This window comes from Chiroxiphia lanceolata, chromosome 10 (genome assembly GCF_009829145.1).
Source record: "Chiroxiphia lanceolata isolate bChiLan1 chromosome 10, bChiLan1.pri, whole genome shotgun sequence".
Taxonomy (NCBI): domain Eukaryota; kingdom Metazoa; phylum Chordata; class Aves; order Passeriformes; family Pipridae; genus Chiroxiphia; species Chiroxiphia lanceolata.
Genome location: NC_045646.1, coordinates 24,996,804 through 25,018,666, shown reverse-complemented (window position 1 = coordinate 25,018,666; position 21,863 = coordinate 24,996,804). Strand labels below are relative to the sequence as shown.

Sequence of the window (21,863 nt, the reverse complement as noted above, 5' to 3'; positions counted from 1 at the left end):
CCTTGGTGAGAATACAGAGCTTGGCAGAAATTACTGCTAGCACAGAATTCAGAGTACCTGTGTCTGGGCATGAGGAATGCACTGGCCCCCTTTCAGGTCAGTGTTTCTGAAGAGTAACTGCCACATTTTTTGTTCTCACTTGGAGAAACCCAGAACACCTCCAGACCGTATAGCAGATCTCAGCTGTAAAATAAAATACTGTCAGTCAAGGAGTTCTACTCTAAGCCAGAGCTCCTGCTGCTTAATCAAAAGGCATGCAGAGGCTTCTGGGAGAGGTAGATATTGGATTCTGTTCCTAGGAAAAGCAGAAGTCAAACACAAGCATGTCCTACACATGTCAGTGTAGCTAGCACACAGCACACTAACTCCCAAGAAACAATGGATAGTCATCCTCCACTTTGTGTCAAAGTGTTTTAATATCTGACTGCTGGAAGAGAAGGGAAAAAATATAGGGCCTAATGCAGAAGCCTCTGAAGACACAATGATTTCCACTGATTGCAGGGTTTGGCAGGCTGGGTTTAAGAGGGTAGGCTCAATATGCATTTGAAGACAACACAGAACCAGGTCTTCAAAACAAGATGAGGGAATTGACTTTTAACTTACCAGTTCCAGCAAGCTTCAAGAATGAAATTAGGCAAAACAGATGCCCCTTCATCAACAGCTCTTCCAAAGTCAACCCCTTTCCCAAAGTCCAAATCTTTGCTAAGAAGCAGCACGTAACTGAAGCAAGGTTCAAATATAATCATAGATCAGAACATAAGATCTTCCCTAGTGGTGGCCATTTGGCTGTGGCAGTCTGATGAGGGAACACAAATATCTGATGGCTTGGCAATGGGAGGTGTTTCATCACATTGGCACAGATTTTCTAAGTGACTGTCTAAGTCATACTGTCCCTTTGCTTGACACATCTTTCTTTTGGCTGTGACTGTGAATCCTCTCCCTTGTGCACGTAGCACTGTCTTTAAATGCTAATGGAATAGTACAGGCAACATAAAGGAAAGGTGAGAGTCAGAGCCCAGACAGTTCAGGGGAAACCCTCCCACTGATGCTGGCTGGCAGACCCAAACACAGTTATTAATGGAAACAGAAATGTGTTGTACAAGGTTTTTTTCTCTTCCTCTTCAGAATGGCTGCGATGAGACAGGAACTTCTCTGCAAGTTGCAAAGGACCCAGCTCATCCCTGTTAATCCTGTGCTTTTCAAAACTGCCTACAAATAGAAGTGAGATCCAAAACTCTGTTCCTGCCAAACAGGCCACATCACTGACAGTGAAATGGCTTTCTAGTGGCGTGACCTGCAGGAGTGTCTGATAAGCATGTGGTCTTTCTCCTGCCAGTTTGTTTTTAATCAGATCTGAACAATGGAAGCTGACAATGAAATCCCAGAGTCTCACCCAGAAAATTCCTCAGCTTTTGGCTGGCCTTTTTGTTTGTCTGTTGTTCTCAGTGTACTCTGCAATCTGCTGCCTGGAGAGCTGCACTGCCTGGCACCAGGAAGCTGTGGACACGTCTTTTTTGATTGTATCTCTCCATGCTGTTTCCTCTGGAGTAAGTGTCTGGAGAGATCCCTTCACTGCAGAAGGATACTGAGGTGTCTGGAGTGCTCCACAAACTGCAGGCCAGAGGAAGGCAAAGGAGAGGAAGCTGGTTTCAGTTACAGAGCAAGAAAGAGCATCCTCCACCTCTGCCACAGCCTTCTCATGCACCTGGGCAAGTCTCAGTCCTGCTCTCACTATGCTAGAGCTAATCCTTCTGAAGCCTTAGCCCACAGATTTTCCTAAGAAAAGACACCTTTCCTAAGGTGTCTGAGTTCTTGAGTTGCTCTGAAACTGCTTCTCTGTTCTGTCAACACATCTGTTGCTCACATCACCTTTAGCAAAATCCAGGCCTCAAGGCTAATGACAGCTGGGAAGACAAGTGGCCCAGCCCTTCCTGTCTGTAGTCCCCAGGTGCCTGCACAATCCCCAGGAGCTTGGCTGTCAGCACATGCTGCAGTCAGTGCTGCTCCTGGGGTCTGAGCACTGCCTGTGTTCAGGCGGAGCAGGACGTTTGTGCAGCCTGCAAGCAAAGTGCCCATTCAGATACCTTACACAGGTGTGCTGTGCTTGGCAGCCACCTGCTATGTTTTGCTACATTGGATACATTCTGTTTTGCAGATTTGTGTGGCATAAAACCCAAAGCAATTTAAAAATCTGTGCCTGTCACTTCAGCCCCTCACGTGCAAGACAATACTCCTGCTAGGAGACCTGTCTGTGGTTCTCTGGAGGGAAGGCTGTCCCGCTCTGCCTGCACACTGCATCCCATCCTGGACCTCACACGGCACCACAGGAACACCCCTCAGCTGGTAAGGAGACACTCAGCTCCTGTGACAGTGTGACAGAAACCGATCGCACGGGGTCCTTTTTGCCGGTAAAACGGGCCAAGGGATCCTAATCAGGGGTGCAGGTGTATTCCCCACATAATGGTAGGAGCTGAAAGCCAACAGTCTTTTCACTGGAGACAAGGCAGTCCGGATAAAGATTTTTGTCCAAGTCTATGATTTATTTACCTTTCCATTTAGGACTATTTTACACATGGGTAAGACAATATAACCTTCTGAAAAACTAGAAATATGTTCTTTTCCATCTCCCTCTCATCAGGGAAACTTTATAGGCTATGTAAAAAATATTGCAACCTGGGTTATTTTCCCAAACACTTAATCAAGCTTGGTTTATTTTTGGACCTATCTTCTGCTCTGCTATTCTCACCTAATGCCTAAATACTTTCAGGTTGCCCATAACCTTCATATTTAAGCTTTGAAACACTAATCAATGCATAAATAACCACATTTGGAGTCCTCATTCTCTGAATTCCTTATGGAGGTGTTCTCCAGCAGCAGCTCTCCTGATCTTTCTGTTGCAAGCAGGCTTGTTTAGTCCAATTTTCTTGATTTTACTATTTTTCACTTCATTATCTTGCAAGCAATGCTGATTCTTAATATGATTTTTTTAGCCTGGTTGAACATTTTATTAGTTGTAGTATTATTGACAGCATTAATTACGGTACCTAATAATGCTGGCATGTGTTTTGTTTAAAATAATTTGTTTATTCTTAATGCAAATGTGTACTCTGCTTGGTTTAGAGTCTAATTATGTTTTATGAACCAAAGTATGGAATTTGAAATTTAAATTTCAGTGATGAAGACCCTCAAATGACTGTGAGAATTCAAATGCTTATGTTCATGGCAGTCAAAATTTAGCATGTATTGAAAAGATGCATTTTGTCAGCTGCATTATGACAAAGAATTAGAAGTTACCAATTTTTCCAAATACATTTTTCCAAATAGCTATTTCTTAAGTGTTCAGAAATTTAATTTGCCAATTGAATTTTAACCAGTATGCTATAACTACAACTTATAAAGTTAAAAGATGGGTTACAAAAGGGGGCTTGGTAACTCTGAAACATTCCAAACATTTTTTTTTTAAAGTTGTTAGTGAGAGCTGAATCTTATACCATGCTTTGGAAGTCACCAAACTGAAGGTGCAATTATGAATAGGCTGAAAATTTGAACAAAAGCCTTCACTCCCACATTTCACTGGCAAACAGCTTGAAAAAAAATCCCCAGTTGTAACAGTATTCACCTAAATATTCTAGTTCTTTTGCTCAGGGTACTAAGACTAAGGCCTTCAGCTCTGCAGCACAGCTAATTAGAAACTCCCTGATCAAAGTTTTCTGAGCAAATGCAGAGCCCAAGATGTTTAATTCAAAAGATCCCAGAATTTAATGCTATGATAACCCTGTGAGATGTTTGCATGGCTTTCCAGCGTATGCCTGAGTTTCTGGCAGGCTGAAGATCTGGTGTTTCCTGGATCTGTGCCTCTGTCCTGCAGCCTCAGATGGGATCTGTGTGGCACAGAACTTCCATAGCAACGGTCCTGAGGCTGGGTTCACAGCCCTAACTGAGTATCCAGGGTTGGAATAGTTTAGGAGGTGGTCCCAAACAGCTACTAAACTAAATCTTGATGCTCTGTGCCCACGGAGAGAATTCATTCAAGAAACACCATAACAGTTTCCTGATGAATGTTAAAATAGTTTTAAACCTAATCTGAAAACTAAAGTTTTATATGAACCCAGATAGACAATGCTTTGAAGACATGCCAGAAAGGCAGCTGTCCCCAGCGACTGCTCACCGAGAAGAGGATCTGCTGTGATTCCAAAATCCTCAAGAGGAATAGTTTTTGCTCTGGAAGAAAACTGGTCCCTACCCCGATGTACAGGTTGTCTTGCCTTCCACCTCCAACCCAATACCTCCAGGTTTCTGAAAATACTTTTTCAGCAATGAAAGGTGACAGGTTTAGCCTCAAAGAAAGGACTCCTACATAAAAAGAATTTGACCTACACAAATCTCATTTACGGGTGCTTTCTGAAACCCGCAGTTCTGTTCAGAGATAGGTGATCTCTCTTTATCCCTCCTGTTCTGCCTTCACTGCTTTTATAGTCCTTCGAAAATACATCACAGTAAAGGCTACGCTACAGCCTTGAAGTACAGTGTCACAGGCTTTCTATGTAATTTCTAGTTAGAACTGCTGTTGTGCTCAAGAAGAGATAGTAGATGGGTAGGAGCAAGTAGAGGAGCTTGTTGACAGATTAAGTGAAATTGTAACTATGATGAATATTTTTTCTGTATTATCCAGTCATAAAACAGAGATTGGTTGAAGCAAACAAATGAATGGTCCTTTTTTCTTTTTACTTACTATGATTATAGGAGTGGTATTCCCTCCTATATTACCAGGATGAGGCTGGGGAGAGTTCTAATAGGAAGTTCCATTATCCAGGGGAAGTATTACATCTCCATAAGAAGTTTGTCTCATTTTAGACAGCAACTATCTCATATCCTTTAGGTTAGAAATGGAAACACAGTTTGAATTGTGAAGGTGGTTAACTAGTGGCACAGTGCGTTCCCCATGAGCGAAGGCTGAGCAGTGTGCGGGCAGCACTGACCCGAAGAGTGGAGCTGCCAAGCATCGCCCAGCCGCAGTTTGTGGCTGTTTTATGTAAGAGGTCACGGACCTCCAACACTTGCGTGACTGCTCCAACAAAGCGGCTGCCACTGTCTGTTGTGGTGCTATGGCGTGGGATCGGAAAATGTCGAAGAGAAAGAAAGGCCTGAGTGACTTAGCGCGGTGGGGCCGACACTGAGCCGGCTGTGACCCGGGCAGGAGGAGACGCATTTAAAGCGCCGGGAAACCGCGCGTCGTGGCGGGGAAAGGCATTAGCGGGAACTGGGTCACCATCCCGCCCCACGCCTTCCCTGCTGGATCCGAGCTTTTCCTGGCCTTCCCCGCTGGTTCCGCGCCTTCCCCGGCCCTTCCCGCTGTGTCCGCGCGGGGCCGGGCACGTTCCGCCGCCGGAGGCCCGGGCTCGGAGCGGGGAGCGGGGCCAGAGCGGCCCGGCCGGGGCGGTGCGGGCCGGCTGACGTCAGGAGGGGCCGGCCTGCCCGGGGCGGAGCGGGGCCGGCGGCGGCGGCAGGTACGGGGGGCACGGGGGCGGCGGGGACCCGGCACCGCCCGGGGGCCGCGGGGTGGGGGCGGCGCTGCCCGGGCACGGCCCGAGGGCTCTGGGGGCTCAGCCCGGCCCGGACCCCGCGAAGGTCAGCGGGGCCGGCCGGGCCGGAAGGGGGAGCGCGGCCGGGGCCCGGCGTCGGGAGCGGGGAGGGCGAGACGCGGCTCTGGGGGCAGCGCGGCCCGGCCCGGCCCGGCCCGGCCCGGCGGGCACGGAGCGGAGCCGCCGCTGTGCCCCAGCCCAGCCCCGCGGACAAGCGGCCGCCGCCCCGGCGGGCCCGGGGCCCAGGGGGCTGTGCTGGGTGCTGTGCCCCGGGGGACAGGAGAGGGGCACCGGGCACTGCCCTTCGAGTCCCGGGCGGGGCTGGAGCGGAGCCGCAGCCCCGGGAGTGCCGAGCACCGGCTCGGAAAGCTCAGACAGCTCCCGGGGAAAGGGCCTGCGCGCAGCTGGTGCACAGCCAGGGAGCTCCAAAAATAGAAAACTTGCTCAGTTTAAAGGGGAAGGACGCGGGTTACGTTTGAACACTCCTCTGAGCTTCGTGAGCTCCACCTGAAGTTTGGGAATAAAGTCTCAGTGAGGTGTCTGTGGGCACCGCTTGTCCCCGGGACTCAGCTCCACGGCCAGGTCTCTGTGGCTAAACCCTTTCCATCTCCACAGGTTGCAGGATCGGGTCCACTCTTAAGTCCACTGCATTATTCAGAACTGCTCTAGTGATTACAAGCTGTAGGTAGAAACACTTAATTTGTTTTCAAGTTTGTTTCTCCTACCAGCCAACTGGGTTTGAGAACAAGAAGGAAACTCGAAAAGACTTGGATATTCTCTGTTATATTCTGTGCAGAAAATTGCTGTTCCAGGGAGCAGGAAGGAATAGTCCCACCCCTTTGCTGCATTTACTCTTGAGTTCAGTTTAGAGCACTACCACTTTTAGATTTCAGTCACCAAGGCACTTTTATTGAGGTTGGTGATAAACTGATCTATCTTTGGTTAAATCCCATTTTTCATTTTGGTGGCACTGAGCTAGTTTAACTCAGATGCATCTGATCTTGTCAGGGTAACTTCCAGCTCTGCAAATACACTTTTAAACATCATGTGGGTGGGCTGCAAATACTGTATAGGACTTCAAATGAGCCTTTGTGCTTAAAAAGAACTGGAGAAGAATACCTAATTGTTTTGCACCTCCTACTTTAAGTGCTGACAAATTGTTCTGTGTGATTCCTTGTTCACTATCCAGAGCTGAAGTTTTGAGCACTTAAATTCTGTGTTGGGAAAAGGTAGTTGTTGCATCTGAGGTTACATGCAAGGTGCTGTACAGCTGCTGAAGCCTCCTTTGCTGTTGTAGCCCAAGATATCTCTGAGACATTCTCTGTGTGAGCCTTTGTGAGACTCTGTAATCATATACTGGGGAGGTGGGAGAGGAAACTCAGGTCCTTTGCACCGTATTGTTACTTTGGAAGATAAATTGCCCTCTGTTTCCAAAGCTCACTCCCTGTACAAGTGACAAGAGCCTGCTTAGACCCCAGTGCAGGAGAGAGTGACCACGATTAAAGCAGGACAGGATGTCAGTGGGCTGTCAGCTAAATGTTTGTTTTCCCAGTGAGCTGGTTCAAAAGCCAGGAGTAAGAGGTTTATCCTGGAGTCTAAAGTTTACCTGCAGGTGGTTTCCACCATCACACCCGAGCCTGTGCTGGATATGGCACTCCTTAAATGTGAAATCCTGATGGCTATAGTCCTGTGTGCTACAGTGTTGCCCAGTACTCTGAAGAGGACACAGCCCCAAGTAATACCCAGTAAATGGCATATATGCATCTCTTGGAAAATAACTGGATGGTAACTAAATTTACATTTTACTAGAATATTACAAAACTGTCTTCTTTTTCTCCCTTCTGCTCAGCTTTAAACACACTCCTTTATCTGGGAGGAGCTCTCCTGTCTATCAAATCTACTATGCCTCCTTCCACCCCCCACCCCCCTTTATGCTGCTACAAGAAGAGTGTTATCTGGTAGGTTCCAGTATCTGTCTCTCATACTGGCTTACAGGCCCTGCAGATAATTTCTAAAAAGCAGCCTTCTCAAGGGAGACTTAAAATGCTTCTGTTCTTTTCTAGTTCAATTGCACCCAGATAGTTGAGTTTTTATTAATCCATTTTAAAACAATAATCAGAACGCCATTAGGCTATAAAATAAAAACTCATTTTCCAATATATCCTATGCTTGATCTCTTTTTTTCAGCATGCTCATAAACCAGAGTGTGGTGGCTGAGTGCTTAATGTCACGCGTGATAACCTGAATTTAACGCAGAGTCCTTGGCATCCCATTTCAGGCTTCATTTGAAAGCTGAGGAGAAATGAGAATCTTTATGGGCTTAACTTTTACTTGTTTTAATTCTTCTTGGAGGGAGCTAGAGATGATTTGAAAGAAATACAAGTCATGAAAACAGCTTTCTCCTTCCTGTTTGAGATAAAACTGTGTCAGCTTTTGTTTTGGCTGGACTTTGAGGCAGTGAATGCAAAACACAGAAGAGGAAGTACAGAAAAAGAGAGGTAGGGTAGAAGTGACGGTGCTTAGTAACTTGAGAATGCAGGAAGTACACGTATGCGGAGAGAACAGCTTTGAAAGGAACTGGTGGTGAGTCAGGAAGCAGTCACTCCAGTCTGTCTCTTCCCCATTTTCTAAGAGCAGTAGCTCCAAGTGGGTTTTCCAGTTAAAGTGGTCTCTGGCAGTCCACTGGATCGCTACTCTCCCGTGTTTCTAAAGTCCTCGGATACTGGTTGTGCCTTGCTGAGTCTCTTCAGCTGAGATCCACCGTGTCTCTGCAGGGTGAGCTGGGTACATGCAGCTAAAATAGATGATACTGAGATGCCTCTTTCTAATGTATTATTGTGAAATACTGAAAACTGCTTTTCTCCCCCTCACCTTCCTCTTCTGTCCACTAGCTTAAGCAACAATGGCATTTGTGAAGAGCGGATGGCTGCTCCGGCAAAGTAAGTCACGGGTCTTTCTCCTCCTTTTCTCCCCACTGTGACTTCTTCAGATAACATCAGAGCTTAGTAATTCCCAGGTTTTCTTAAAACAAGCCTCCAGCTCTGTGGGGCTTTTTTGTTCCTGGGTTGGGTTTTTTTTTTTCCTAGTTCTGGGACACATCACAAAATGACCTGTCATGACAGCATTCCCATGTGACCTTTGGGTACACAACTGGGAAACAGGATATACCATATCTGAGATGTCTGACTGGCATTCAGCTTCAGATGCTGCTCTGTATAAGTGGAGACTTGGAAACTTTCCCTGACACCCTGACTTAATGTCTTCAATTAGTCATGCTCTCTGCTTGTTCCTGCAGCAAGTTGGAACTCAAGGGTCAGGTTTTGCACTTAAAATAAACCCAGTTTTCCTTTGAATCCTAAGTAAAATATGGAACCCAATTCTAGAATGTTCCCAAGTGAGGATGTTGTAGTAGAGGATTTTGCTTGGCACCTTGGAATGTCTGGGACAACTGTGAAGGATTTCTTGGTTTATTTTCTATTAACTTTAGGACACAAATACTCCCTAATGTGTGCCCTCAAAAGTGACTGTCTGATTTTTAAGGTACTATTTTACGTCGCTGGAAGAAGAACTGGTTTGATCTGTGGTCTGACGGCCGTTTGATATTCTACGATGATCAAAATCGCCATGATCTAGAAGATAAGATCCACATGCGAATCCACTGCATCAACCTCAGAGTGGGGAATGAATGTCGAGGTAATAATGAAACCTTCAGGATTTGTGTATCCAGAGGTTCTTTACACCTTCAGTGCCTGCTCAGCACACCATTTGCAGCACTACTGCAGAAGTAAACATGTCCAAGAAGTGCGGGACTTCATTGTTCTTGAATCCCCCCACACCCCTAAAAAACCCCAACCCCACCAACTCCTAAATTCCTTTACAGACCCCCGGGGCATGGTTTCACCATGTGATAGGTTAGGTTAGGGTTTGGTGCTTCCTCTTTGAACTCAGTGAGGACAGTGTATGGTGCATGCAGATGAGAATGGCATGTTCACAGCAGTGATTATGGAGTGCCATTATAGAGTGTTCCTGGCATAACCATAGCGCTGGCTGGAGCGGGAGGCAGGACTAGAAATGGGAAACCTCAGCAGAGTTTTTTCCTAAGTTCACTTTTAGCATTTGTTAGTGCTCCACTTGATACTGACACAAGGGAAGGACATAGGTGCTGGAGAGTACTTTTAGCTAAGTATGGATGGGTTCTGCTGTAAGACACTTGCATTTCTTAGGAAAGGCGTTCAGAGCTGTTTACTTTCAGGACACTGTAAAGAACAAGAACAGGTTGTTTCCTTCTGTACCTTGTTCTGATGCCATGGAAGGCAGCTACAACTGACCCTAATTTATTTTGTTGTTGCTTAAACTGACTGACTTCTTGTAAATGTGATCATGAAATTCTGGTTATAGATACTTCATAACTCCTCTCTTTTTCTGACTCAGATTTCCAGCCTCCAGAGGGGAAGCAGAGAGACTGTTTACTGCAGATTGTTTGCCGTGATGGGAAGACAGTCAACCTCTGTGCAGAGAGTGCAGATGACTGCCTGTAAGTCTGCCAGAGAATAATGTTTCTGCTGCTTTTCTCTCCTTTATCTCTCTTTATCTCTCTCTCCTTAATAGTTTTCCTTCCTTCAAACTTTGAGACATGTTTTAAGAAGGTTTTCAAGCAAGTAAAAGCACCCTTTCAATGACAAAAAACCCCATCGCTCTCCTTTAAGAAGTTGCCTAGCTCATGCAGACTAACTGCAGGTTAAGTCACTGAAAACACTGAAGAATGAGGAGGAGCAGAAGGATCTGATTAATACAATAAATATGCAAGACTTGTGCCATTCTTCAAGTAGTATATGACTCTGCATAGCTCAAGGACATCCCAGTCAGTAGCAAAAGGAAGAATACTCCATTTTTTTGAACTCTCAGCTGAGCTTGACTGTGTGGAGTTAGATAACGTCTATCACCAGTGTTTGCCAAGTTTGTGAGGTGCACTGAGCCTGCTCCCAGGGCTGTGGCATGGGAGGATCTGTGTAAGGGGTATGGACCTCCTGTTCATCTGCAATAACAGCATCAAGACCCACACTCCAGTTGGCACAGAGGAACTGTTCAGGCAGGGGATACAACTTCCCTGGTGCATCTCTTCCTATCTTATCCTAAGCACGACTGCACATTTCCTCCCTGTTGTGCTTGCAGTGAGGACTTTCAAAACTGCATCCGTTCCTTCTCCTGTTCCTCCTCTGCAAAGAAAGTAATTATTTCTCAGTCTTGGTGTAACACTTGTGCATTCATTTTAGTGTATCAACAGGCTTTGACACATGCTGTGTCTTAAACTCTGCAGTCCTTCTGCTTGCTAACCTTGTTTGTTTCATAGGCCTAAAAGAAAAAGGTGGCATTAATTTTTATCACTGTTCCACTGACCAACGGGGTTTTTTTTGCAGGGCATGGAAAATTGCTCTCCAGGATGCCAGAACAAACACTGTGAGTGTCCTACCTAGACTTTATATGATAGAGGTGCAGTGTATCAGTGTAATGTGTGGTCCAGCAGTTTACTTCTGAAATCATGTTTCCATCCTTTTCTACTAGAGAAAAACAGGGTCATGAGCATGATGGTAAAGCTTGTAGGTGGGGAGCAGAATGATCCTCTGGATCCCAAGAACGTGTCATCCTTGCAGCTAAGTCCAGGCATGGTGGAAATGAGTGATTTCAGGGAATGATTTCTCTGGAAGTGAATGTTTGTGAAGCTGTTCTGTAAGAAAAGTTGGCATGAGGCTGTAGGCAACAAGTAAGCCTTCAGCAACCAGTAAAAATGCACTTTCCACTCCTAGTGTTTGTTGCCTCCCAGGTGGGTGCAGTCCTAAGGGAAGCTTAGTGCACAGCAGCTGCTTGTTAATGTGCATCCATCACACCTTGGGATGCTTCTTGGCAGAGACTAGGGGAGGAGCAAGAGATGCTTGGAGGGGAGTGCAGCCATGCTGAGGAGGATATATTATTTCTGCATTGGCATGTTAGCTGTGGAGAGGATCAGGAATCATAAAATCCTTTCTGTGAGTCTTATAGAGAACTGTATATTTGGACAACCACATCCATCCGCTTGTGGGTATTGCTAACTTGTTTTTCCTCTAGACCGCCTTCCAGAGTACGCTGCAGTGGCTAGACTGAACCAACCCGAGGTGTTTCTGTTTCAGGGGAAATGCTGGGTTTTGTGGAAACCTATCTCGGTTTTTGATGGGTCACATTAACATTGCCACTGTACTGAGGCATCTGTCAGATGATATAACTCAGATTTGTGGATACCCAAAGCAAACACTTGTCATGGCAAAACTCCCCTGGACACAATTGCCTCTGACTGCAGCCGTGCTACACCTCCTGTGGCCTTAGATGAGAAGTGAAGGATTTGTCCTCACACAGAGGACACAACACTCGTGGAGTGTCTGCTCTAGTTCTAGGGGCTTTATCTCACCTGTGTGTGAGACAGTGACTTCTGGTTTCAGCTGCTGTTTCCATGCCTCTGATGCAGCTGTCAGATGGCTCAGGACTTGGCAGTGCCAAGGCAGGCCCCTGCTACTCAAAGTAGGGCAGGTAGCTCTCTGCACAAGCACTATCATAAATTAGCGCTTTTTTAAAGCTATTAAAGGTCTCCAACAAGGACTTTGACTAACCAGGTAACTGGGTTTGAGTCCATCTGTAGGTGTCTGACACAGCTTTCAAAAATTACAGGCATCCAGCAGTGCCTCCTGACTTAACTGGAATAGCAGGGTGACCTTAGCTTTGAGAACTGTGTCATTTACAGATGTTTGTACAGAGCTCCCTGTGGCAGGACACCTTTACTGATAAGATGTGAGCTGATTCCTCAGGTGACGGAAACACCGCTTCAAAGAGTATTTTAATGTGTGTTTCAAGCAATCCTTAGAATCTCCACCATAAGTTTGACATGAGATATAACCATAGTATGCTCTCAAATGCCTTTCATTAGTCCAGGAGACAATAGAACATTGGCTATTGAGTTATTGAAGCATTCACTTGTGAATTAAAAAAGGAAGCTGCATTTTGTCTTGAGAAAGGGCACTAAGAGCATCACTGTAGTTTCAGATATTAGGGGCAAGAATACTAAAGGTACTGTAAGAACCTTAATTATCTTTGAGAGCTCCTTTTAGATGGATTCAAGTAAGTTATCACTCTTGCCTCAGGTGCCACTTTTGGCTGCTGCATTTTTTGCTTCTATCTGCTCTTGCGGAACTTGGTGATACCACTCTAGGGTGCCAGGATGCAGCCAGCTTAGTTGGGAAGACTTATTTATCTGAAAATAGAGGATGAACAAGGGGGCAATTTCTAAATCTGAGCTTATGAAATGATGGAAGGAGCCAGTGTGCTTGCATGTACACATATGCTTGTGTGTGTACACACATGCTTGTGTGTGTACACACAGAGGGAGAAATTTTATTGTTCCTTCCTGTGGTTGATCAGGCATTTGTATTCTCCCAGGTCTGCTCTCCAGGTACTTTCTTTCTGCAGCCTTTTTAAGGTACTCACTGCTTTCTTAACATGCAGCATGGCTAAAGGTTACTTCTGCTTTGGGGTCTTCAAGTTTAATCCTTGCACTTCTGCAGCTGCCAGTCTGTAGGAAAAGGTGATAACTGCTATCTTTCCATGGTGTTTAGGGCTACGTGGGATCTGATGTGATGTATGACGAGACAGCCATTTCCTCGGCCCCTCCTCCCTACACAGCTTATGCCACACCATCACCTGAGGTAAGAGTTGCAGTCAGGAACATTAAAATGAGTGAGGCAGCAGAAGCAGCCTCCTTCAAGCACTCAGACTGTATACACAAAATGTTGAGTTGTATTGTTGATATGGTTTGAAGCTGGCTCCATGCCAAGTCTCCAAACCTTACCACCAGAAGTGTTGTCCCCCCCGCCAAAACCTCAGGGAGGAGAGGGAGAAAAGACAACTAAGAAAACCCGAAACAAGAGAGAGACAGCTAAAGTGATATATATAAATATATTTACACCTATATTACAGTTACATAGAATTGGAATATATATACAATTTCACAAGGGAAAGGGAAGGGGAAAGGGAAAGGGAACAAAACCAAAATAAAATATATATATATCCCAATCAGTAGCCTGAGATCTAGTAACTAAAGAGTTAGCAAAGAAATATCCCACCACTCTCCTTGGGACAACCGAGAGTCGCTCCGGACCGATCGCCGGCAACCTTCGCCTCCCAAGGTCGACAAGGCCCTACCAGGCCTCGCTCCCCAGCCCGACAGACTCAGCAGCAGGGAACCTGCACCTCCAAGCCGCCGGAAGGAAAGAGAGCAAAGGCCTCTCCTCCTTTCTTCTTACAGTCGGGCTTATGTAAAAATCGTAGGGAATACTGGGTAAATCTGGACCCTTCCTTGGTTACAAACTGGTCACCAAGGAAGGCCCAGACCAAACTACCACAGTTGTCATATCCAGCTTTAAAGCTTGTACAACAGCAGAGAGTAAGGCACTAACTGTCTATTGTCACTTATGTGAGATGGAATTCCTCTGAAAGGGACGAGGCAGATTTGTTTGGGAGGTGTATAAAGCGATGGCTGCTCAGTGAACTTAGAAAATAAAGCTTCTTAGAGACAGGGCAGAATTTATTTGGCTAATCTTGAAAGATATTAGCCATGCAGCCTCTAACATAAAGAAGGTGTGACTACACTTTCACATTGTGTAAGCACTGAAAAGATATCAGATCAGGAGTTTTAAAAATAGGATTTAATGACTGGAGCTGTCACTTTTAACACAGAAGGATTTTGTTGTATTCAAGATGTCATGGCAACAAAATAACTCCAGTTCCTGGATACACAGTTCTTTTGCAGTGAAGGAGCAGCCCTGGGGCAGAATCAATTGGGGATTTCTGGATGTTCTGATTGATGTGCAGGGATAGTCTGGAGTAGTATTGCTTTTTACACTACAGGTGCTCTGCTCCAGCCCTTGCTGTTAGTTGTTAAGAACTAGATGTGGTGCTGGAAGCCTCCTCTGTGGGCCTCCCCTTTTGGAGAACAAAATTCTTTCCAAAACATATGGCTACAGAGTATTTGTTCTAAACCTGACATTATCTTGCAGTGTGCTAGAGGAAGGTTGGTTGGGGTTTCTTGGGGTCAACTTCTGTCTTCCTGGCACTTCCAAGCTCTCCAGAGCCATTGTTGGCATGAGGGCAGAGAGGAGAAAGTGGTAAGGCTGCTATGGCTCTGCCTGACGATTCAGGCCCTGCCTCTGCCATTCCCTATCCAGGAAGAGTAGAGAGTGAATGCTGCTTAGGAGCACTTATTTTTTTCAAGCAGCCATTCTGAATCCTTTCCAGGGAGTAGACAGGCTATATACAGACTGGATATTTTAGTGAACCTCTAACTACATTAGAAAGGAAGGCAAGGTGAACAATATGCTTAACTGGCTACACAGCAAAGAACACTTGTGTAATGGCCATGTTTAATCTCCCCAGGTTTATGGCTATGGCTACGATCAGTACAACGGTGCATATCCCCCCGTGGGGCCTCAGCTCTTCTACGCCTCCAATGGACAAGCCTATGCTGTTCCCTATCAGTATCCATACCAAGGTAATTAGTGTCAGCCACATCCTTCACCTTCCCATAGAACCCATTTGAGTCAGTCTTTCTGGCTTTAACTCTATTAATCACCATCCTTTACCAGCCACCACTCCTGCACAACAGAGGGGTATAAAGAAAGAAACCTGAACTTGTAACTGGAACCAAGTTCTCTCACCCTTTCACAACAATCCAAGTGCAGTGAAATTTGGTATTAAGGGATTTAACCTTCCCTCTGTGATCAAAGCATAGTTAAATTACTTCATAAACTCTCTTTGAAGTACACAGAACTCTCTAACTAGCATGCTTTCTAAGGAAAGGTACAAGAGCCAGAACAAGATGTGATTCTGTGATTCAGTACTCCATTGATGGAGCTTTTCATTAATTTGTTGCTCTTATATCTAGCTTCATTATTTAAATGCAAGTTTCAAAGGTAAATCCACTCCCAAAGCAAGATTGTAGCTGGTTCCTTCCCCACATGCTGGAATTGCTATAAGGCAGCATTTCAGCCTTGTGAAATCTTCTGTTACTCTGTTCAGGTTTTTATATAGCTTTCAAGCCCAGTAACTGAAGGAGGAAAGAGTAAAATTGTAAGGTGTGCTTTTAATTGTAGTTGCCTTAATTTAGGGTTAGTTTTGCATAGGGAGCCCCATTCCTACAGAATTGGGGCTTTAGAATAGCATGGTAATGTAAACGAGGAGATTTAACTTACTAATTGCTTATGATCTGGCTTCGCAAACAAGAATATCTATTGAGACTTTTTTCCAGTTTCGAGGGAGATGTTGTTTTCCATTTGACATTTGTCAGGTTATTTCACTTGCCTTTTCCATTTTTTATTACAAGGGAGGTGCATCAGTCTAAAACTTTTAAAGTTTTCTTCATCTAAGTTAGTGAAGTCCGATGATACAGAATATATACATGCAAACACAGAGGAAGGTGGGTTCTGTTGGTTCTCTGCAGCTGAAAAGCAGCAGATTGTTGAAAGTCCCAAGAACCGTTTTTAATAACTTCCAGCAAGTAAATCAAGGCTCAGAAACCTGTGTAATAATGATGCAGCATCAAGCAGTAACTCTCCTGAACAGTTTGCAAGTCCACTGTGTTAAGGTACTAGTTACAGGTTGGGCATAGTAACCAAGGCTTGATGTTTTCCTTCACCAGGGTCACTGCTACTAAAACTTAGGGTACAGGTTCACCCCAGCAACCAACTGAAACCCCTGTACTTTGGGCTCCATTGCTCATTCTCTGAAGTGACATAATTCTTCTCATGAGGTCATGCGTCGTTGAGAGTCAGCGAAAACCTTTTCCAGTTGTATTAGTTGGATTTCTTCACAATTTGTTGCAAAAAAACATTGTGGGATTTTCAAGAGTATTTAATATTCTTGAAATGTCTGGAAGGGAGAGCAGTACTCTTATGTTTAATTTGCAGGTAGGAGCTAAGTCAGAAAACATGACAGGTGAGGCTTGTACAAGTCTGGTGCAGAAAAACGATCAGTTGGTGGTTTCTTGAGTCTTAGGTAATTCCTTACTACTGGGCCAGTTTGAAAAGAAATGTAGCAGCTGTCACCACACCACAGATCAGTCCAGGATGTGAAGGGTGAATTGAAGCACTAGGCAGTAAATGTAGAGTAAATAACTGATACACAGTTTCTGATAAACTGCTGGCTTAAGTGCTGCCAAAGATTTCTTTTTTTTTTTTGGGGGGGGGGGGGAACTACTCTCTTTGCTGTAACTTCAAGGCTGAATAAGTTTTTAGACCCATTTCTTTCATTAAATCCACAAAGTGTTTGATAGAATGATATAAGCAATTCATAAGTTCTTTGCAGAACAATGTTCAGTTTTGTGATGAGTTTTCCTCACAGATATTAAGCCCTTGCAAGGCTAGAAGTGTTGCTAGGCCCCTGGACTTATTTAATTAATGTGAAGGCTGAGTCCAAAGCAGAAATGGATTCTACCTCTCTAGTAGTAGTCATCACTGTAGTGTTCAGCTGAAGGAAGAGGATGAATTGCAATGCATGGTATTTAGATACACATTTCTTTTGCCCTCCTCCTAACAATCTCTTATTTCCTAGGACCTTATGGCCAACCTCCTGCAAACCATGTCATCATTCGAGAGCGTTACCGTGACAGCGATGGAGATCTTGCTCTGGGAATGCTTGCTGGAGCAGCAACTGGAATGGCCCTGGGATCATTGTTCTGGGTCTTCTAGGTTACCCGTTCCTTATCTCTGTAGTTCCAAAAACCTTTATTGTGTGCAATAATATATTGGCAATGTTGTTTACTGTTAAACTTTAAGAAATGCAATAGTTATTTTTCAGTAGTGACATCTTAATAACTGATTCTTAACTGTCTTAATGAGGGTTTAAAGGCACCGTTTAGTTAAGTGATTGGAGATGGCATGTGCTGCTCTTGAATTCTGATATTTGGAGTTATAAGGATCAATATGAGCACCAATGTCACATGGTAGCAGTCAACAGTCACCTGCTTTATGAACAGACTGTTATTGTAAACACCATAGAAAAAAATGGATTTTTTGGGTGGTCTAAGATCTGGTCCAATCAAGAGGTTTACAGGAGCCCTGCATTAGTATATACATACTACTGGCTTCTAAACATTCCCTGGACAAACATACAGCTCAGCAGAAACTCCTTGGCTATAGGTAGTCTGCCGTGCTTGAGGATGTTTCAGATTTGCCTGCAGATGGTAGTGTGTTTTCTTAGGTGGAGTCCTGTACCTGCCTCTCACACCATCTAGGTGAGGTTGTCTTTGAGAACACATAAGCAAACCACTAAGAGGCGGCAGCACTCCTCAGTTCTTTTATTCTCCCAGAAATGTGAATGACCAGTGGCAAGGAAGGCCAATGTTTGTTATTCCACTTCCCTCTTTATCCTGAACCACTCTTCTCTGGTCAGATGGAAGCAGCAGATCTTTACTTTGCACGTGGTCTTCCTTGTCCATAGAGCAGTCGCCTCAGACACCGCACCAGCTGCATTGCTGAGGAAGAGGGCACTGTGCAGTGTCTGCTCCTCACTGCTGTCCCTCTGCAGAGTCTGCAGGAGGAGAACTAATGTGGACAACCCTTGCCCTGTTGGGGCTACCAGCTCCTCTGCAGGCAGGAACAGTCAGGAGGGCAGAGACAAGCAGCACAAGTAGTCCTTGCACACAAGCACTTTGATATCAGCTGCCTTGCCAGGGTTAGGATGGGGTGTCTGCCTTGCAGCCGCCAAGGTTTCCTTAACCAGGTTCCTTATTTGCAACTAGTTTTGAGCACAGCTGAGCCTGGATTTGTTCTGTGCACACTTCCCCCTCACATTCAGCAGGTCTCCTCTCCCCTTCCTGACTTGTTGTGGAAAACACTCCAAGGAACTTGGCTGGCTTTGTTTGTATGCCTGGTTCCCTCACACAGTGTGCCCCTGCAGGCTGCTGTGCTATGACTGTCAGCTGGAGTGCAGCTGGTTTGTGTGTTACGTGGCCTGTTACCCATCCTGTTATAATCCATGCTGAGCTGTGCTTGGCAGGGGAAAGAAAGTTCTGAAGAAATGCACTTGCTTTCTTATTCAGGTGAAAGAGGCAGGGTGCCTGAGTTCTTAGAGTAAGAGGACTTATTTTTATACTTGCACTTTTAGCTTTCTGTATTCGTATTGTTTTAATGTTAAGTCTTTCTTATGCTTTCATTCAGAAGTAGGTTAATTTCCTTATGATTCACGGGGTTTCAGGTATGTCAGGAAAGATGAAAATAGATGAGAACTTGCACCCATATAAATTTAGATCAAGTCCCAACCTTTTCCGTTTCATCCTAAAGCTCTCTGGGCTCCATCCTACCTGTTTAAGCAACAGAGGGTTGGACAAGGGTTTGGGTAGCAGCCAGGGGAAGCACTAAGCTTTTGTGACTCTTAGGACCAACTAAACCACTTGGAATCATTGGAAGTAAACAGACAGATGTAGTCTTGGCTGCATTATTAAGAGTGGGTCTAATGCAGGGAATGTAAACTGCTTTCAGGAGACTTTGGCTGGAGCTGTACACCAATGTGCATGCATGTCCTTTCACAGTTTAACACAGCTGCACATGTTCTGCCAGTGGGATGTACTGAAAGGACTTGTTGGAGGTGCAAAAGAGGACTAAAGTGGAAGTTTCTTATTGCTAGTCTAAACCAAAAGAAATTGGGGTACAGTACTGAAGGTCTCTTAGAGGCCTGGTACCCTTGAGGTCAGAAAGGGATGGTGACTGGAATGTAAGTGAACAAACATATACCTTTTCTAATCCTTGAGATAACCTTGAAGTTGATTACAAGTCTATGCTGCTGTTTCGTTTGCGCTTTGCAATATAACGAGTTTTGCAGAATATCTTTACCTCCTCTTCTCCCTCTGTGGTTTTTAACTTGTGAGGAGTGGGGGAGAATAAAACAATTGAACATCATGTGATTTTTTTAAATTTTGTGATGATTGGGAAGGGGTCACACAAAGTGAATCATCTGGGGGGTTTTGGTGTTTTTTTTCCTCAAGAGCTGATGATCACAGCAGGGGAACATGTCTCTCGTGCTTTCAGGAGATAACTCTGTCCAGGTCCCCAGTTTCTTCAATTGAAGTATATAAAATAAAGACTATTGATTGCAAAACATTCCTGGGTTGAATTCAAAGCAGGAAATTATCTTTTTTAAAGTTCAAATTGAAGTAATTTTCCATTAAAAAAATAACCGTATCCCTTCTAAATGGAAAAACACATTACAAATTGAAGCCAAAGTGTCTAGTTCCATCTTGGAAACAAAAGGCTGCTTTTATACAAAAGTCATGAGCTACTTTTCCATCTTGGTAGCATAGGCATTTAGAAGCCAGAAAGCAAATGTACAAAACTGTGCTAGAGCATAAATTCAAGATCACAGTTATCTAAATGCAGGTACTTGCAGCCTTTCTGATCTCTCTGCAGAAACACAAGTGGCAATGTCCTGGTGCACACAGCCACAGCATAGGGATTGCCACCTGAGCTTGTGGAAGCTCAGACTTGCTTCCTGAAGACGTAGCTGTGTCTCCTGTTGCTCAGGAACAGAGTGGAGGTTTGGTCAGATCTGGAGTAATGTCTGGCTGGATACACAGTCGTGACTCTGTCCAGCCCAGTACTTCATGTATCTGCAGCTGGTGTGAGCAGAAGGAGCAGGGCCAGAGGGGATTCAGGGCTTGAAGGCACTGCCATGCAAGGTTCTGCCATGCAAGGTGGTACCACAGTGATGGGAAGAGGCAGCAGGGATGGCAAGATCATTTTCAAAGCAAATTGAAATGATATTGTTTGTTTCTGAACGGTGCTATTCATGACTCTGTAATTCCAGTTATACCTGCATAGTATCCAAGCACAAGCTTTCCTACCTGGTGCCCAATACTTGACCCCCCGAAAGCTGTGGGAGGTCCACAGGTACTACAGTACCACTGTTTTTGTGCAGTGTGCACTATGGGGTAAGGATAAATCTGTTGTATAGCAGTGACAGTCCGTTCAGGGTTCTGTGTCAGTGCTTACAGAGGTCACAAGTCATCTGTGACTAGTTACTTTTGGGCTTTTAGTTATGGACAGCTGGACAGAGCCAGGCTTCCCAAGAGGGGCATAGGAAGGCTCAGTCTTCTGATAAGTCTGACCACACTAAAGAGGTGAACCAGAGCCCCCTCCCAAATTCTGAGTTACATGTGAAAACATAGCTATTGGCTTCTTTTGCATGAACTTGGGGGGCTAGAGAGCTAGCCTCTTCTAGTGAGTGGGTAAAGGCCTATGAACAAGAGAGGAGGGAGTGGGAAGCATTTCTGTAGAGAGCAACTGCACTGACTTCCAGCAAAGACACATCTTTCCCAGGCCGAAGCACATTCCAAACTGTGCCTAGATGGAACTACCCTGAATGTCATCCAACACTGGCTTTATTTTGTTTGTTCTTCAGTGAAGATTCAGTAGGTGATAGAACCAGCTAAGCGAGTTGAGTAGAGGAGAAAATTCACACCCGTGTTCCTCAGCTGTGTTTGTGGCTTTTTCTCCTCAACATGAGACTAAGATACGTGTTAGTCACGGAGGGCAGCATGCAAATGTTTCCCCCCAGAGTCTTTATGTTCTTGTGCACTTTCTATCTACTGCTGCTTTTACTGTATGTCCTCATTCTCATTATTAATTTATAGCAAAATAACCTTAGAAATAAAATTCATATTTAAGTGTAATTGTTTTGTCTTGATATGTTTACTAGCCTTTATCTGACATTTCTCATTTGGTTAGACTAGACAGGTATGTTTTTCAAACATGTAGTCAGCTTACAGGAGGTTTCCTTGGCAAGGAAACCTTGCCAAGGATAAATTCTGTGCCACTCCAGTCTTTCCTAAGCAACTACAAGGGTGACTTGACTTGGTAGAAAAATGAACTAAGACAACTGTGTCTGTTGGAGTTCGAGCTCAGGCTGATGTACCTCAGTCATCTCAGTTACCATTTAATAAACATGATGTAATGTCTGAAATCAGCAAAGTAACTCTGCGCTAACACCACTATACCAAGATTAGTATTAAGGCCTATTTCTTTTTTAATGCAGTTGAAGGCTTTGACTCAGAAATGCTTAATCTTGGATATATGCAACACTGATCCAGATTTACCATTTGACACTGTGTTATCAGCAGATTTGTACTGTTTTGTATTACTCTAAGCTGTTTGGAGCACAGATGTTGCTCTGGGCAAAAAGCTACTGGTTGCTGTGTTAGTATTTCCTGTTTAT

At 44.7% G+C, this 21,863-nt stretch overlaps 1 protein-coding gene across 3 annotated transcripts; it reads left to right on the top strand.

The window, feature by feature from the left end:
• The first annotated feature begins 5,441 nt into the window (after positions 1 to 5,441).
• On the top strand, positions 5,442 to 21,321 carry PLEKHB2 (pleckstrin homology domain containing B2). Of its 3 annotated transcripts, none has more exons than XM_032697528.1 (8): positions 5,442 to 5,507; positions 8,474 to 8,521; positions 9,123 to 9,275; positions 10,014 to 10,116; positions 11,000 to 11,039; positions 13,220 to 13,309; positions 15,036 to 15,150; positions 17,208 to 21,321. In XM_032697528.1, the coding sequence occupies exons 2-8, from the start codon at positions 8,485 to 8,487 to the stop codon at positions 17,342 to 17,344; spliced, it is 675 nt and encodes a 224-aa protein (XP_032553419.1). In that variant the 5' UTR covers positions 5,442 to 5,507; positions 8,474 to 8,484; the 3' UTR covers positions 17,345 to 21,321. The 3 variants fall into 3 exon arrangements, with proteins under 3 accessions (XP_032553419.1, XP_032553421.1, XP_032553420.1); XM_032697530.1 differs by lacking the exon at positions 5,442 to 5,507 and adding an exon at positions 5,608 to 5,628; XM_032697529.1 differs by lacking the exon at positions 5,442 to 5,507 and adding an exon at positions 7,737 to 8,357.
• The last annotated feature ends 542 nt before the right edge of the window (positions 21,322 to 21,863 follow it).

What these genes read in the sequence shown, in the direction of transcription:
- PLEKHB2 (XM_032697528.1), top strand. Translation starts at nt 8,485, where the DNA reads ATGGCATTTGTGAAGAGCGGATGGCTGCTCCGGCAAA. An exon ending in AGGATGCCAGAACAAACACT is followed by an intron (nt 11,040 to 13,219) that starts GTGAGTGTCCTA and finishes CATGGTGTTTAG; the next exon opens with GGCTACGTGGGATCTGATGT. An exon ending in CTATCAGTATCCATACCAAG is followed by an intron (nt 15,151 to 17,207) that starts GTAATTAGTGTC and finishes CTTATTTCCTAG; the next exon opens with GACCTTATGGCCAACCTCCT.